Source organism: Lampris incognitus, chromosome 9 (genome assembly GCF_029633865.1).
Source record: "Lampris incognitus isolate fLamInc1 chromosome 9, fLamInc1.hap2, whole genome shotgun sequence".
In the NCBI taxonomy this organism is placed as follows: Eukaryota; Metazoa; Chordata; class Actinopteri; order Lampriformes; family Lampridae; genus Lampris; species Lampris incognitus.
The window spans coordinates 31,037,641-31,054,150 of record NC_079219.1 but is presented as its reverse complement, the minus strand read 5'-3'; the positions used below and the strand labels follow the sequence as shown (position 1 = coordinate 31,054,150).

Sequence of the window (16,510 nt, the reverse complement as noted above, 5' to 3'; positions counted from 1 at the left end):
CAGTGATGTCATTGGTCGGCCTACCAATCGTGTAACTTCAGTGACGTCGATGGTCACCTCATCCAGTGGCCTAATCGTGTAACTTGTTCCCTCAGTCAGTATACATATTCAGGGGAGCGAAAATATGGGTGGCGTAGGATCGATCGTGGTGAGCCGGTCTGGGCCAAAATGCCAGGGCCGATTTTTCTTTGTCCCAGTCCAGCCCTGTCTGCAGAGCACGGATATGCGCAAGGGACTGTGGATTCAAGTCAATTAACATTGTGGCCACTAGAGGTCACTGTTTACCTTTTGAAAAAGTCTTACACAATTGTTGCAAAAAAGGGATACCGTACCGTCTGGCTATTTTGTGTTACTATTATAAAGTATAGTTGTGATGTAGAGCCTCCATAATTCAGTAATAAACTAAATTATTTGAGAGTTATTTTCAAAACTTTCTCCAAAATAGTGCTTCATGTTTTGCCTGCTGCAGGGGTATCTATTCAGCGCCTATCAGACTCCGCTGTCCAGCACTGCTGCTCAACTGTTCTATACTGGAGGGGATTTTCACACATCCTCATTGTTGCTGTTGACATACTGAACGTACTGGGCATCAAGTTTCTGGAGAACAAAACAAAACACCTCAAAAGCTATAGATGTGTTTTTACACAATTCCTCTAAGCTTTGTTCTCACCACCTGAAAAAGTGACACTTTCATAATCAAATATATCACTCGCTGGCGATACAAAGAAATAGGAGAAATGTGTTGGGTAACGCCTTCGTTCTGCAGCCTGCCTGACTTCCCACCGCTGTCCATAATAAGATTTATAGAGCAGGGGAAACTACTCAGCAGCCCATTACAGCTACTCAAAGCCGAACCCAACCTAGAATCTGCCCCAAGTCAAGCCATGTATTAAAAACCATCAGGGGAGGAGGCTTCTCTACAGCCAGACAATTAACACTTACCTCCCCACATGTGCTACTTCTTTGTAAAGAGGAAATTCTATTACTGGCCACTACTGGAGACAATGTTAAGACATTGTTATGTATACAATATAAAGGATGAGTTACTTTTTTTTTTAAGTATGTCCTACAAATTTACAGAATTGAGCCATTTTTCAGTAATATAGATGTGATAAGTCAGAACTTATGCAACTTGTATACGCCCACGCACGGGAAGGTTTCTTTTAGTTTGAGCCAGGCGTGCATGCAAGCAGCCTCCCAGAGCCGGGGGTCTGTACAGCACATGTGCTACTGTTGGCCCAATCACCATGGGCCCTGGCCCAGATCAGAATCTGCCTTTTCAGAGGGGCCATAAGCGAGTCCAGATGTCTATGACTCATCCTAACATATTCGCAGAAAACTCCTGGAAGAAACGAGGGGTGGGTGGAGTGTGTGCATGTGTGTGTGTGTGTGTGGGGGGGGGACTTGTTCCTATATACAAGTAACAGAATATGTTGACACATCACAGTCATGGAAAGGAAAACACTCAAATCGCACCGTGCTTCAATTTTTTTCCCTCTTGTCCCATTCATTTGGAGAAAGAAAGAGGAATGGCTTAAAGTCCCTAAAGTGAAGACGGAGAATAACGCTGAGGGTCGTTATGCCTTAGGCATGTAGTATTTAGCTGCCAGAGGTCGTTTTATGGATGAAAAATGAACAAAACAGGCATGTGTGTGCGTATGTGTGTGTGTGTGTGGGGGGGGGGTAATTTGTCATTTCTAATGAGAAACTCCAGAGTGAATTGTTTGGCTTGTTAAAGCGTACTCGCTCCTGACATGTATACCTCCCTGAATGTGAGATAGGTGTGATGAACTGGTGAACTGGATGGTTTTCAGGCCTACGTGTGGGTACGGTGAGGGCGGTAAGGGCGGATGGAATGTTTACATTGTTTCCAGGGTGATGACAGACGGGACTTCTGGTAAGCCTCGCCATCGCAATATTAAGTGAATAAGTGTGAGAGAATGAGTGACTAGCTACTCTGTTTGTTTGTTTGTGTGTGTGTGTGTGTGTGTGTGTGTGTGTGTGTGTGTGTGTGTGTGTGTGTGTGTGTGTGTTTTAGCGGTAGGGTGCAAAAGGTACGAGGTGGGGATAGCTGGTTTCACACAGACAGCAACACTGTTTGGGTCTGGGCTCACACAACACACTACAAACTGTGATGATGACCAACTAATGTAGACTCACAACAAGCAATCTCATTATAGTGTGATACAGCACTTGTGGGTGTGTGATGAGGGATCCCATCCTGCTGTCATAATATTGTGTTGCCATGGTAAACCGCATACACAAGATCATGACCTCAGTGCTGAGCACGTTAAGAATAAATGGGCCAGAACAGACCTGGGTCCCAGTAATGAATAAACCACACAATCTCCTCTGCACACCAGGGTAGAGAGCTACCCTCAAGAGGAAGGCAAGCAACTTTGGTAGGAGTCTCAATCATAACTGCCTTGATTATCTTTCATGAGTCCAAGTTTTAAAGAGCATTAGATCCAAACTTGATGCTATAAAAAATAACTTGCCAATACTGCAACAAATAATTCCAGCTGTTTGATACATTATCTAAAGGGTGTGTAGCTTTTATAAGGAGTAAATCAATGCCCTCTGAATACTTGAGTCACATTAAATAAAAATAAAAAAAAACAAAACAGTACACTGTGGTAAAAAGCCAGTGAATAAAATAATGGTCTGAAGAAACATTTAATTTATGCCTTGTCCTGGGCCAGAGAAAATTCAATTAACTGCTCTCGACAACTTTTGGGGTAATTATGTAAGAAACCAGCTAACCAGATGAAGTGAAAGGACATTCGTGGTTTCTACTCATTATGGTAAATCATCTACAAATGTAACTATTTCCTACAAAAATTATTCAAGAAATAGACGTGTGTGTGTCTGTGTGTGTGTGATATCAGGAGGTTTTGTGGTCAAAGATGAAGACAAGGATGGGCTCGTACCTTTATCAGGTGCTTGTTCACCCATTTTGTGAATGTCTTCTTCTGTACTCGATCCCGTTCATCTGCAAAACACACACACACAAAAAAAAAACATATTTGAACATCAGTTATGGATAAAACACCAGCTCCATAGCCATGGAAAATCAGCAGGGGTGCGGGGAATATGTTTTTTTTTAAATTTAGAACAGTGTGCCTTTGAGGTAGTTTTTGAAAAGAAGCTTATAAAACAGCCTGGCTCTGAGATCAGAATGCGGGGTATTACTTGAACACAGAGGGTCCAAATACTTTAATGTTTCACCCATAGAAAAATCAAACTTCAACAATGCCAGAGGCCCCCCCACACACACACTCCATAAGAGAAGAAGTCGTTACTTGCAGGAACAACGTCATAACTGCAAATGGCTTGGCTATGCATGTCTGTATCTGAGTAAGGCTGCATCAGCGAACAGTCACTGTCGGCAGATGTGCCTCTATTGTCTGGTTATGTTTGCAAGGACATGTCTGTCATGAAGACATCCCTGCATGCCACGCCTCAGGCAACTTCCAGGGAGACAACCACTCAAACAGACTGAAGTGCTGTGAGGCTTGAAGGTATTTTGGATGTGCGTTCTTGAAACAAAGTCATTACACACTAGAAATATACTACCACTGACAGTTAAAACCCTCAAAAGCATTTCCCCCCTTCTCTCTCTCGCATTCTTGCAGAACAACAAACGGCAATCTCTAAACCTGATCTGAGCAGGGCACACCCACTAGAACAACACACACACACAAACACACACACACACACACACACCACATGTTACTGCTGGTGCTGCAGGTTCGACACTGGCAGGAACCACAAGGCCTGTTAACTATGATAATAAATCAAACTTATATAGCACTCTAACACTAGGTGTGTGTGGGGGGGGGTCGAGTCACGTAAAAATCGCGATTCTTATCTTCTACGATTCTGAATAGATTCACAAATTCCACAAATCGGTTTTAAAAACTTTTTTTTTTTTTTTTTTTAGTGTTAAGCGATCTCCTCGCAGCTGCTGCCATTGTTGACCTGCCGCAAACTTGTTCCGGCTTCCGGAAAACACGACAGTGGCTAGCCAGTCGCTGCTAACGTGTTAGCTCTGGTTGCCTTTCTAAAAACGGAGCAGCAACAAATTCAGCCAGTACCATCATCACGGAAGGCAAGCGTTTGGACGCATTTTGGATTTTACAGTCTCCGGGGAAGAGGGAGCTTGACATGACTCACTCAATATGCAAGGTTTGCAAAACGAAAGTTAAGTATTTCGGGTGCACTACAAATGTTGGGTCTCACATCACACGCCATCGCCCAGAGCTGCAAGAAGTGGAACAGCGACCTCCTGCAACGTTAACAAACAACCAACGCAGACTGCGCCACCTTACCAAACTCCCAGCCAGGGCTGGGCGTGCAATCAATAAATCAATCGCCTGTTTCATAAGACCTACGCCCCTACATCATAGTCTACAATGAAGGCTTTAGATTTATGATCAGACAATTGAGCCAAAGTACGACATTCCATCGCGTCGTTCTTTTTTGTTTTGTTTCCTGAGAAAGGTTAGGCTTGCCTTCGTGTGTCCATGTTATTGTAATCAATTGATATCTTTTACACATTTGAGTCTGCTTTCGTGCCATGATTTGGCACACTCCCTTTCTTAGCGCACAGCGGACTGGAGTAGATCCTGAAATCAGCATCCCTATTTACCAAATCTAGAATCGATTTTGAATGGGGAATTATTTTGAACTGAAAATCAACTTTGAATCGAATCGCGACCCCAAGAATCGAAATCGAATCGAATCGTGAGAATCAAAGATCCATTATTCAACCAGGACAACAGTACCTACTACTACTACGACGACGACGACGACTACTACTGGACAATAAAACATTTTAAGAGTCACTGTTTATTGGTATGGCGTGTACTTGCTTTCCCTTCGCAATGGTGCCTTTAAATGGGACAGTCACCTTTAGTGACTCGCATGGCAAAATCCCATTCCAACTGTGTTATCCCATAACGAACTCTGCAGCCAACACAAAGTCCTGTGCCCTATCAATCAGTTATTATGGGAGTGACACGCTGCCTCACTACCCACGGTGACACACCCTGCCATGAAAAGCTATGCAGAACACAGGACACCGATTCACTGCCCCAATAAAACAAGACATCCGGAGGCTATGCTGGGTTTGCGTGATTAGGTGGGCGTTGGCAGCTGTGGAATCGTGTTGCCATGAAAACATCAGATGATGCAGAAAACCATCATAACTTTGACGTCCTTGTTCATCAGTAAAACCAGGTCGGGTCCCTGAGCTGCTGTGTGACCTCATTTCCTCTTTTTCTTTAGGGTTGGTAATATATGGATCATCGATCAATTCAGACTGAAAACAAAAAAAGATGGACTGTGTCCCAAAGCCTCTTGTCTGCAGGGTGCAAAGGTGATCCCCCCCCTGCACATTACTCCTTGACCTGTGGGTCATTCAGGCCAGTGAATTCCATTCACACCATGCTACTTAATACTGTGCTCAGATGAAGTGTTTCACCTTTCTGGAATTTCCTTACCTGGATTATTGAGCATGCATCAAGACATTAGTACTGCTGTTTCAGCTACTGCAGAGACAGCCCTTTGTAGACAGACTGCTCTTAAGAATTAAAGTTAAGGCAAGTGGACAGGGCTGGCTGAACTTTTAAGTATCAAATGTCACTAAAATACAAACAGGATTAAAATAGGTCTGGAGTCAGATTCCATTATTCCACTAATTTTTCAACAAAGTGAAATAAATTCATGACAAATTGTTTATCTGATATCAATTTTCATGCAAAATCTGCAGCAGCTATGCCATCACGCCAATGAAAACCAAACAAAATGCTAATTGTAGCACACCATGAAACAGACAGCGCATCAAAAAGTCTTTTTTAGGAGTTTAGGTTAAAGCAGTATTTCAATGCAAAGATCTGTTGAGTCACCATGTGCTAAATAACCATTATTACAGGTTGGAAACAGGGTTTGCTGCACAACAAGATGTGAGAATGCTGCAGAATGCATTAGAAATTGTCACAATACAGAGAATGTTTTTTAGAAACCAAAACTGCAAGTGATAGATTTTCCCCCAGATTATATCATTATGCACCAGTACAACAACAGGAGGCTCCAAACTAATCACACACCTCTTTTTTTTTCTGCTGAAATAACAACACCTTCTGAGAGAACCTGATACAGATACACCGGCATATGCAGAATGAGTCCTTTATATTATACTGGCCATTTGTTACTTCTTGCTCTCTGCCATCTGACATCATTAGGAATGAACACATTAAAAGTCTGCAACCATGTAGTTGTCATGGTAAGTACTTCCATACCTTTCCTGCCATCCATAGCTTTCAGCATCCCTTGGTAGTACCCTTCATCTGAAGGCACCCTGTCTCTGCCTGTGCTGTCAGAGGAGAAATTCCTGTACCTCCCCTGCTGAGAGTTCATTGTCACTGTGCCTCAGTGATGCTTTAAACACTGAGTAATAGTGACAAAAAGAATAAAAATAAGAACAAGAATAAAAGTAAAAATGAATCTGATGGCTGTTATCCCTTTAGCATCTGCTTCTGTAGCTGCTGTGTGTCTCTCCAGTCGTTGGTCCTGTTATTGCCGTCTCTGAAGGAGCAGTCAAAGAGCATGGAGTCCGTAGCCACACTCCAAGTCAGCACTTCCACAAAACCTATGATTTCTTTCCCTCCTTCTCTTTGCACTTGGCTCTGCCCTTGCTTTTCTTCCTGCTTCCTTCGCTTTCTGTTCGCCTCTGTGTAAATGGTGCCCCGGGGCTAGGGAGTCTGGGCCTGTCCTTGTGTGTGTGTAATGTGCGAGTGTGGATTATGTGGTGATGCATTTGGAGGACATTGTGGGTAGGGCGCTGGACACACCCCTTCCTCTGCTCTGTCATGCTGGTAGACTGAGGGAGAGGAAGGGGCAGGTAAAGACAAGGTGTGGTAGCTAGCAAGGCTCCTGCATTGGGAAACACTCTGCCTGTATGCACTCTCACTTAATTGTTTGGCTTGTGCAAGGACTCAGACCCACATCCGTGCATAGCTGGCACAGCACACAAACAATCAGTGTGAAATGTTCTGCCTTCTAGAAGCCATGATATTAAACAACTTTATAATATTAGCATAACAAACACAGTGCTTGATAACACACAGGTGTAAAATACCTGTTCATACCTGCTCATTCATCACCTGTTGAAAATTCATATTCATTCTTGCAAATCATGAAAAGGTGACAAGGTGGAGGGTGCAATAGACTGAATCAAGCACACACACACATCACTGCAGTTAATCATTTTGCAGTGGCCTCATGGCTGGGATTACTCATGGTGATGACTAAAGAAGGAATTGGGGTGGGGATAGTTAACGGAAGGGCTAATATATACAAAAGCACGTCTATGTTTCCTCAGCCCTATTTCAATGAACTTACCTAAACTTAACTTAACCTAACCTGCCTTAACCTCTACCTAACCCTAACCATAACCCAACGCTTACCTTAACCTAACCTTAACTATTAGCTAACCTATTAAATAGCCCACCTACAGTGTTGAGGGGGCACAGGGCCGACCCCCTATAAGAGTGTGTGACGCACGAAACAAGCTTGTTGTGCTATCTATTAAAGTTTTTTTTCCTACATCTATCTTAATATTCCACTTCTCATTTGTTGAGCACTTTTATCAACATCATTAATGGTTTCCGGAAAAAAACCCGCTACAGATATAGTACAACATCTGATTCATCACTACACCCAGTGCACATCACATTTTTACACAAATCAAAATCCTCCATTTCTATTATTGTAGGTGCACTCACACTATGTGTGTGTTAAACAGTCCAGTGGCAGTTCAGAGTAAAAAGTCATGTCCATGTCCACGTGTCATGTCCACTGGTTCAAAGTGCGTGAGATATTTAGGAAGTACAGCAGCGTCACAGAATGATTAGCTAGGCCATGCTTTACTCATAGGGTTACCTGCGAGTTAACCTGCTGACCAACAAACTGTCTCCCTGCTGAGCTTTTCTAGGTGCTGTTCTGTAACCCTCAAGGAAAAGTGTGACTGCTAAAATCTAAAATTAACTGTTTTGTGCGGCCTACATAGTAATATAATTCAGTGCTCATTCAGAATCTGAGCAGAGACGCAGTTTTATTGTTAAATAATTGATTGTGTTTTGTTTTTCCTATAGCAATGAATAAATAAATATGGACAGACAGGGAGACAGACAGACAGGCGGGCAGATGGGCAGGCAGGCAGACAGACATACAGATGGGCAGGCAGGCAGGCAGACAGACAGACAGACGGGCAGGCAGGCAGACAGACAGACAGATGGGTAGGCGGACAGATAGACAGCCAGTCAGATAGATAGATAGATAGACAGACAGACAGACAGACAGGCAGGTAGACAGACAGCCAGACATACTTCGATATACACAGCACTGTCTATGCAGAATAGAAAGTGTCTTTATTATAAGAGCAACATGTAGGTGAGGAGAGCAGTCAGGGTGTCAGAACATGTCTGCATGGAGTCAGTGGGTCTCTGACTCGGTGATGTGCGGACAAAAGGCTTCAAAAATGTATCAGCCCAGTCAGACAATAGGGGTTGAAGGGAGTTTTGTGTGTACCGCAATAGGGTGACCAGGTAGATCAACCATAGATTTGTGAATTTTAGGCAAAAGGTACACAGTACCAGCTGAACGGGGCTGCTGGCAATACAAAAAGTCAAACACAGACTTGGAAATGCAGCCGTTCTGTCGAGCATTACACAGAAAGGCAAAACTCTGCTGTAAGAGTGAAACAATGGGATAACAGTTCAAGTTTTGTAGAAATGGCTGGGAAGAGTTTGCCCATGATATTTACACGGCTCCTGGTGGACTAAGGCGCCACGCTTATCAGCGTGTTTCACAACGTGTGTGGCATCCATACGCTCAGATAAAACCAGCCTTTCACCTTGTGTTATGGTTTGTGAGGTTCTCAGTGAGCTTTTCAACCTTCTCTGCAAATCAGTGGAAGCTCTGTTATGAAACGTTTCCTTTATGAGTAATTTTAATATGTATAGTGTGCGGATATTTATATATTTTGTTCAGTATTTTCTGTTTCTTGAAAAATTTAAAGTGTCTGTTCTGGCATCCCAACAACGTATGCAGGCAGACGGGAGCGTGAGATGAAGACTTTTTTTTTTAACAGACTTTCCAATGTCATGACAAAATTCCGATTACTAGTTAACTAAATCGTCTTTCTTTGTGGACACCTCAAGACAAGATAGTTTCAGGCAGCATTTTCTTTCCCCCATTTCAGGAGGATCTTTACATGTAACCCCCCCCCCCAAAAAAAAAGAAAAAAAAAGAAGAAAAACAGGAATGGATAGCATTTTGCATTCTTAAACAAGATAAATAACTGGGGCTTTGTCGGGGGGGGGGGGGGCTTTCACCGTGTTTGCAGGGAATTCTTCACACAAAATCCCTTCAGAGAGTGCCGAGTGAAACAAAATGAAGATTACCAAAAAGCAGGGTGTGGACCGTATCTGGTAAATCCCTCACCCTCCAGGCACGAGGAGGGTGTCCCATTTCCCCACCGCGTCTGGCATCACATGGCTGCAAACCTGAAAGTGCTTCTTCCTGCATGTTCTACTGAGGATGGGTCATTGGTAACAACCTGTGGGAGCATGAAACCACTCGAGTGTTGGTAACGAGTGTGTGTGTGTCTTTGTGCATTCACTCATTTCAAGCCAGGCTTGCACATTTGTGGACACACCTTTCAAACTCCATACAATGTCTAGGCAAGCTAAGGAATTAAGGAGTGGTGAGCGGGAATCTGATTACATCCTAAAAAGGAAAGAAATCGGCATATACTGCAGCAAACAGACACACCTTGATGGTTTCACTGCCCAAATCCAACGCAAACCGAGTTCAACAACATCCCTCAGAGGTATTTATGAATGAGACAGACAAACTGCCCACAGACCATTTCATTTGGGGTAATTGTTGTGAAGTTATGTCTTATTAATTCTGTGTAGTTTATCTTGATCTAATACTAACTCTGACACCAAAGGTATTTTGTGGGTCCGCACCACAGAAGTAAACATGAGCACTGCAATCAATTTTTTGGATCTTTTCCATGTTCACCTGAGCTGATGTTGCTCTATTTCATCCTGCATGAACGATTCTCGTTTTCCAGGAAGTGTATCTGAGAATGATGCAGACGGAGTTATAACAGCTGCTAAACTAAATATGATTTAAAGGGGGAAAAAAAAACACCATCGAACAGTTGGAAACAAAAACACTCAGCGGCCGCCTTCTTCTTTGGCCTGGCAGGGGCACACCAAGGAACACCTCCTCCAAATGCCTTTTCAAAGCACCATGGGAAATACTGCAGGAGGAACAAACCCTGCATGGGAGCGGGTGAGGACACAAGCTATGGAACATCTCAGTCATGAGGGTTTTTTTTTCCCCCCTTCCAAAGACAGACATATCATTAAGGTCTCAACATGCTTATTACTCTGCTCCCTCGTCTAGCTTCATCAAAACCAGATGGAATACTGCGCATTGGAAAAGCAGAAAGACCTGGGTGAATGTGTGAAGCACGTATTTGTAAATAACATGTTAAAGGCTAAATAACTATGTTCCCACGTTGTTTTGCAATATTTCTTAATGAGGAAATGAATCAGGCAGGTAACAAACAGCATCTGTCTTGAGGATAAGACGTACATTATGTAGTCATGATTACTTATGTGGTTCGCAGGGATGTAACATTAAATCTAATACGGAAGATTTATTTATATTCCGAATCACAACCAAAACTTAGTTTGCATTTTTCCATTCGTAAATTGTTACACAACATACCAAGAGTGGTTAAAAGCAAACAAACAAACAAACAAACAAAGCACTAAGCCAAGTTTTGCTTGAATGCTGGAAGTGATATCTGAGGTGGTTGGTTGTTCTACTTTCTCACTGCTTAAAAAAGGCATTGAGCTTTACATTCATAAGGTATCTGGATACATGATAGTATCTCTAACTTATGTTTTTTTTATGGATGTTTTCCCCCTTTTTCTCCCCAATTGTATCCAGCCAATTATCCCACTCTTCCAAGCCGTCCTGGTCGCTGCTCCACCCCCTCTGTCAATCCGGGAAGGGCTGCAGACTACCACGTCTCCTCCGATACATGTGGAGTCGCCAGCTGCTTCTTTTCACCTCATAGTGAGGAGTTTCACCAGGGGGACGGAGGATCACACTATTCCCCCCAGTTCCCCCTCCCTCCCTGAACAGGCGTCCGACCGACCAGAGAAGGCGCTAGTGCAGCGACCAGGACACATACCCACATTTGGCTTCCCACCTGCAGACACGGCCAACTGTGTCTGTAGGGACGCCCAACCAAGCCGGAGGTAACGGGGATTCAAACCACCGATTCCTGTGTTGGTAGGCAACAGAATAGACCACTACACTACCCAGATGCCCTCAGTATCTCTAACTTAACTTTGTAAATCTTTAAATTGTGAATTAATAGGATGCATGTGATCTTTCATCGTAAAGGGGGCAGTCCCTCATGTTTCGTCTCTGGTGCCATTCTATCTATGGTTATATCATTTTATTTATGGTTATATCATTCTATCTATGGTTATGTCATTCTATCTATGGTTATATCATTTTATTTATGGTTATATCATTCTATCTATGGTTATATCATTGGTCTACATGGCGCTGGGATTTGTCTTGTTTCCTACCAATATTATGAGACATCCGTTTGATGCAAGTAAAGTGAAGTGACAGGATATCTCGTCCTACAAAAGACTTGATATGCTTTTTGTCTGCTCTTCTTTACTGCAGTGTCCAGGGTTCTACGTAATTTTAGGCAGGGTTGCCAACTCTGACACGAGCTTTCACCTTCAGCCTCACGCTCTCACACTGCCCAAACAACTCTCAGGCCAAAACACCGTGACAGCAGCAGAGATGAACAGGTGAACGTATGGCCTTTTCAGACGGTAAGTGGTCCTCCACCTGAGTACCCGCGTGGATCCGCGAGTCCCAATGTGTTGCTGATGTGAACAGACAGCCAGACAAGCACTCCGCGAGTAAATGCCAGGCGCTTGACGCGTAGTAACCATGGAAACGGCTTCTGTGAACTACCGAATCCCTGCCGGTACAACTGTATTTTCTTTTTCTGTATTTTTGCCTCCCAAACTAGCTGCAGAGAAGGAGAGGATACATCACCTGTTTGTACACTCAGCTGAAGAGTTTGGCCTTGTGTCAGAAAGTGAGACTGCCTCATCAAACACCACTGAAGAGAATGAAGATGATTTCTTCATCTTCTCTGACCAGGGTACGGGTAAACTACGCTCATTTCTGTGTCTTAAGGTTAAACTGCAATTTCATGACTTAATCATCAAAAATGAATATACATCAATTAAAAAATAAATGAGTAGCTAGTTTCATGTCACGTTTTTAAATATTTTTGTGATATTAAAAATCCTTGAATTTAAAGTAAATTCATAACAACATTGTTTCCCTGTTTGTCTCTACTGTTTCCAATCCTGACAACAGGAAGTGAGAGCCATTTGGGCAGAGAGATGTTGCCCAGCCACAGCAATGCAGAGCTGGAGACCCTTCACTTTCTGGAGGACCCCAGAAAGGACCTTTCCTCACTGGATTCATATCCACTGATCAAGCTATTTTGTACTGTATTATACTCTGCTGTAATGGTACTGTTATGTGTCTTTTGCACTCGTTCAATCGGTTGCTTGTAAAGTTGGAGATCTCAGAGATTTAGTTACTCCTCTGCACTTATATTCATCTCTCTGGAAAAACGCATCTGCTAAATGCCCAGTCTTACTGTCCTCTGAAAGAACTAGTGCATCACTGTGGCCTAACTGTTCAGTTCCTCCACTTGCATTTCAATTGGCTGTTCATTCAGTCAGTCAATGGTCGCTTTGACCGACAGAAACCACCCAGCATGCACCCCTAAATTCACAGCCTCCCACCTCCAAGATATCCTGATTGGCCACTTCAAATCTATGATGTGGGGAAATTAGCAGAGCTCATCTTTTCAATGTAGGGGGGTTAAGGTCAGACCCATATTGAGGCTACTAAATGTCTAAATGTCACCTGACAGTGAGGAGTTTCGCCAGGGGGATGTAGCACATGGGAGGATCACACTATTCCCCCCAGTTCCCCCTCCCCCAGAACAGGCACCCCGACTGACCAGAGGAGGTGCTAGCACAGCGACCAGAACACATACCCACATCTGGCTTCCCACCCACAGACACAGCCAATTGTGTCTGTAGGGAAGCCTGATCAAGCTGGAGGTAACACGGGATTCGAACCAGGATCCCCGTGTCAGTAAGCAACAGAATAGACCACTATGCTACCTGGACGCCCCGATGAGCAAGTATTTGTAATGTGTAACGATACTTTTTGATGTATTTGTGCCCATCTCTGCTCAGTGAAAATGAATTACTAAGGTGCATCAATCGCTCCCCGTGGTCAAAATCTTTATGGTATAGTAATGGTTAAACCAAGCGAACAACTTTGACTCTAGAAGATACCCAAGTATTCAAAAACCAGACGTTTCATATCGGTGTTTCCAGGGAGCTGCATCTTAAATTACTCTCCGATTGGTGTGTGATGCTTATCTCCGTGTTGATTGGACAGCTGATCCAGTTCACAGCCGCATTGAATGACGTTCAAGCAAGCCAGCCAGACTCTAACTAACCTGGCACGAACCAAGCCAAGGTACGATTTGGCTGTGTGTGTGTGTGTTTGTGTGTGTGTGTGAATTCATGTATTGGCTGTGTCTGGAGTAGGATCGGTTCATGTGTTCTTTTGTTTCCTTTTATTTCTGGTTCTTGCTACCATTTTGATTCTCCTCTCGCTGTCAACCCTTGTTACTGCCTTTTTAACTTGCGAACATTAATAAAACATAGTTTTAATATTGGAAACACGTCTTTGACTTTCATTAGTGAATGAACCTGTGTGCCTTTTATTGGGTTAGTTTATGTGTGTGTGTATGCAAGAAGGTCCTGGGTTCGAACCCCGGGTTTCTCCAACCTTGGGGGTCATCCCAGGTCATCCTCGAGTTTGCATGTTCTCCCCGTGTCTGCGTGGGTTTTCTCCGGGTGCTCCAGTTTCCTCCCACAGTCCAAAGACATGTAGGTCAGGTGAATCAGCCGTACTAAAAATTGTGTGAATGTGTCGGCCCTGTGATGGTCTGGCGGCCTGTCCAGGGTGTCTCCACACCTGCCCTCAATGACTGCTGGGATAGGCTCCAGCCTCCCCGCGACTCCAATTGGGATAAGCGGCTTGGATAATGGATGGATGGATAGTGTATGTCTAGTGTATGTAGTAGTAGTATGTCTAATATTGTGAAATTGTGAGTATTTCTGCAGGTGGAGGTCCCGGGGTAGGGTAATCAGACTATATCTTTAAGTCTTAGCCCTAAGCTCCTGGTCCCGCCACAACCACATGTAAGCTGCATGCTTTGCTAAATCCTGATGGTGAACTGAGTCCAAATATGTGCATGTGATAAAAGTGCATGTACTCATGATTAAGCCCATGGCATCAAAATCTCACTCCAGCCAGGTACACAAACTTGGTAACCCTGTTAGGGATTCAATTGTAAATTCCTGCTCATTAAATGCTGTTATCAAAATCAACACAATGTTCCATCAAACATTAATTCAGGTTATTATTTAGCCTGAGAACCAGATGGCTCTGCAATCTCATATTTTACATTGGCTCTGGCATATACACCGATCAGCCAAAACATTAAAACCACCTGCCTAATATTGTGCAGGTCCCCCTTGTGCTGCAAAAACAGCTCTGACCCATTGAGGCATGGACTCCACAAGACCTCTGAAGGTTTCCTCTGGTACCTGGCACCAAGACGTTAGCAGCAGATCCTTTAAGTCCTGTAAGTTGCGAGGTGGGGCCTCCATGGATCGGACTTGTTTTTCCAGCACATCTCACAGATGCTCGATCGGATTGAGACCTGGGTAATTTGGAGGCCAAGGCGACACCTTGAAGTCTTTGTCATGTTCCTCAAACCATTCCTGAACGATTTTTGCAGTGTGGCAGGGCGCATTATCCTGCTGAAAGAGGCCACTGCCATTAGGGAATACCACTGCCATGAAGGGGTGTACCTGGTCTGCAACAATGTTTAGGTAGATGGTACGTGTCAAAGTAACAGCCACATGAATGGCAGGACCCAAGGTTTCCCAACAGAACATTGCCCAGAGCATCACACCACCTCTGCCGGCATGCCTTCTTACCATGGTTAATTCTGGTACCATCTCTTTCTCAGGTAAATGACACACACACACACACACACACACACACACACACACACACACACACACACCCGGCCATCCACATGATGTAAAAGAAAACGTGATTCATTAGACCAGGCCACCCTCTTCCACTGCTCCATGGTCCAGTTCTGACACTCATATGCCGTGCCCATTGTAGGTGCTTTTGGTGGTGGACAGGGGTCATCATGGGCACTCTGACCAGTCTGCAGCTACGCAGCCCCATATGCAGCAAACTGTGATGCACTGTGTGTTCTGACACCTGTCTATCATAGCCAGCATTAACTTTTTCAGCAATTTGAGCTACAGTAGCTCTTCTGTGGGATTGGACCAGACGGGCTAGCCTTTGCTCCCCACGTGTATCAATGAGCTTTGGGTGCCTATGACCCTGTCACCGGTTTATTGGTTGTCCTTCCTCGGACCACTTTTGGTAGGTACTGACCACTGCATACCGGGAGCACCCCACAAGACTTGCCGTTTTGGAGATGCTCTGACCCAGTCGTCTAGCCATCACAATTTAGCCCTTGTCAACATCACTCAGATCCTTACGCTTGCCCATTTTTCCTGCTTCCAACACATCAACTTCACAAGTGAACTGACTGTTCACTTGCTGCCTAATCTATCTCACCCCTTGACATTACAATTGGATTGTAATGACATAATCAATGTTATTCACTTACTGGTCAGTGGTTTTAATGTTTTGGCTGATCAGTGTATGTCTAGCCATCCTCCCGTTCAGACAAACTTCCAGACAACCTGGCCTGGGTTGGGCCAATCATGACCGTTTATCTAATATGGAGTAGGTATGATACGATGACGTACAGCCCCCCCCCCACCCCGCATTCTGGGAAATCTGCTTCTGATTGGCTAGCACTTGTTGCCTCCTTTGGTTCAATTGGTTAAGGTTAGGGTGGGGTTAACAAATCAGAGGCAAAGTAGGGCGGGTCTTCCCTGAATGCGGGTGGGGAAAAATAACGCTGACATGCAGAGGAGCGCCGTTAGCTGCTGCTGATGTGGAACGGTCTGTTGAATCTGCTATCATGACAGTATTAAACAAACTGGACGGTACATTTTCTCTAAAAGAAGAACAAACAACTGCACTTAACACTTTTGTTGATAAAAAAAAATTAGTGGACATCCGACAGGATTTGGTTAAGAATTACATCACACGTTTCACTGCTGATTGGTTGTAGGTCTATCCAACTGCGTCTAGAGGCACTGTGGTCTGCGCCCATTGATAACGCCCC

The 16,510-nt window shown here is 44.0% G+C and overlaps 1 protein-coding gene across 2 annotated transcripts in view; it reads right to left on the bottom strand.

Moving 5' to 3' along the window:
- LOC130117695 (plectin-like) overlaps positions 1–16,510 on the bottom strand; it is a 90,830-nt gene that overhangs the window by 51,695 nt on the left and 22,625 nt on the right. For both annotated transcript variants that reach the window (XM_056285853.1, XM_056285854.1), the window contains exon 2: positions 2,931–2,992. In XM_056285853.1, coding sequence (XP_056141828.1) covers positions 2,931–2,992 — 62 coding nt within the window. The remainder of the gene's footprint in view (positions 1–2,930; positions 2,993–16,510) is intronic.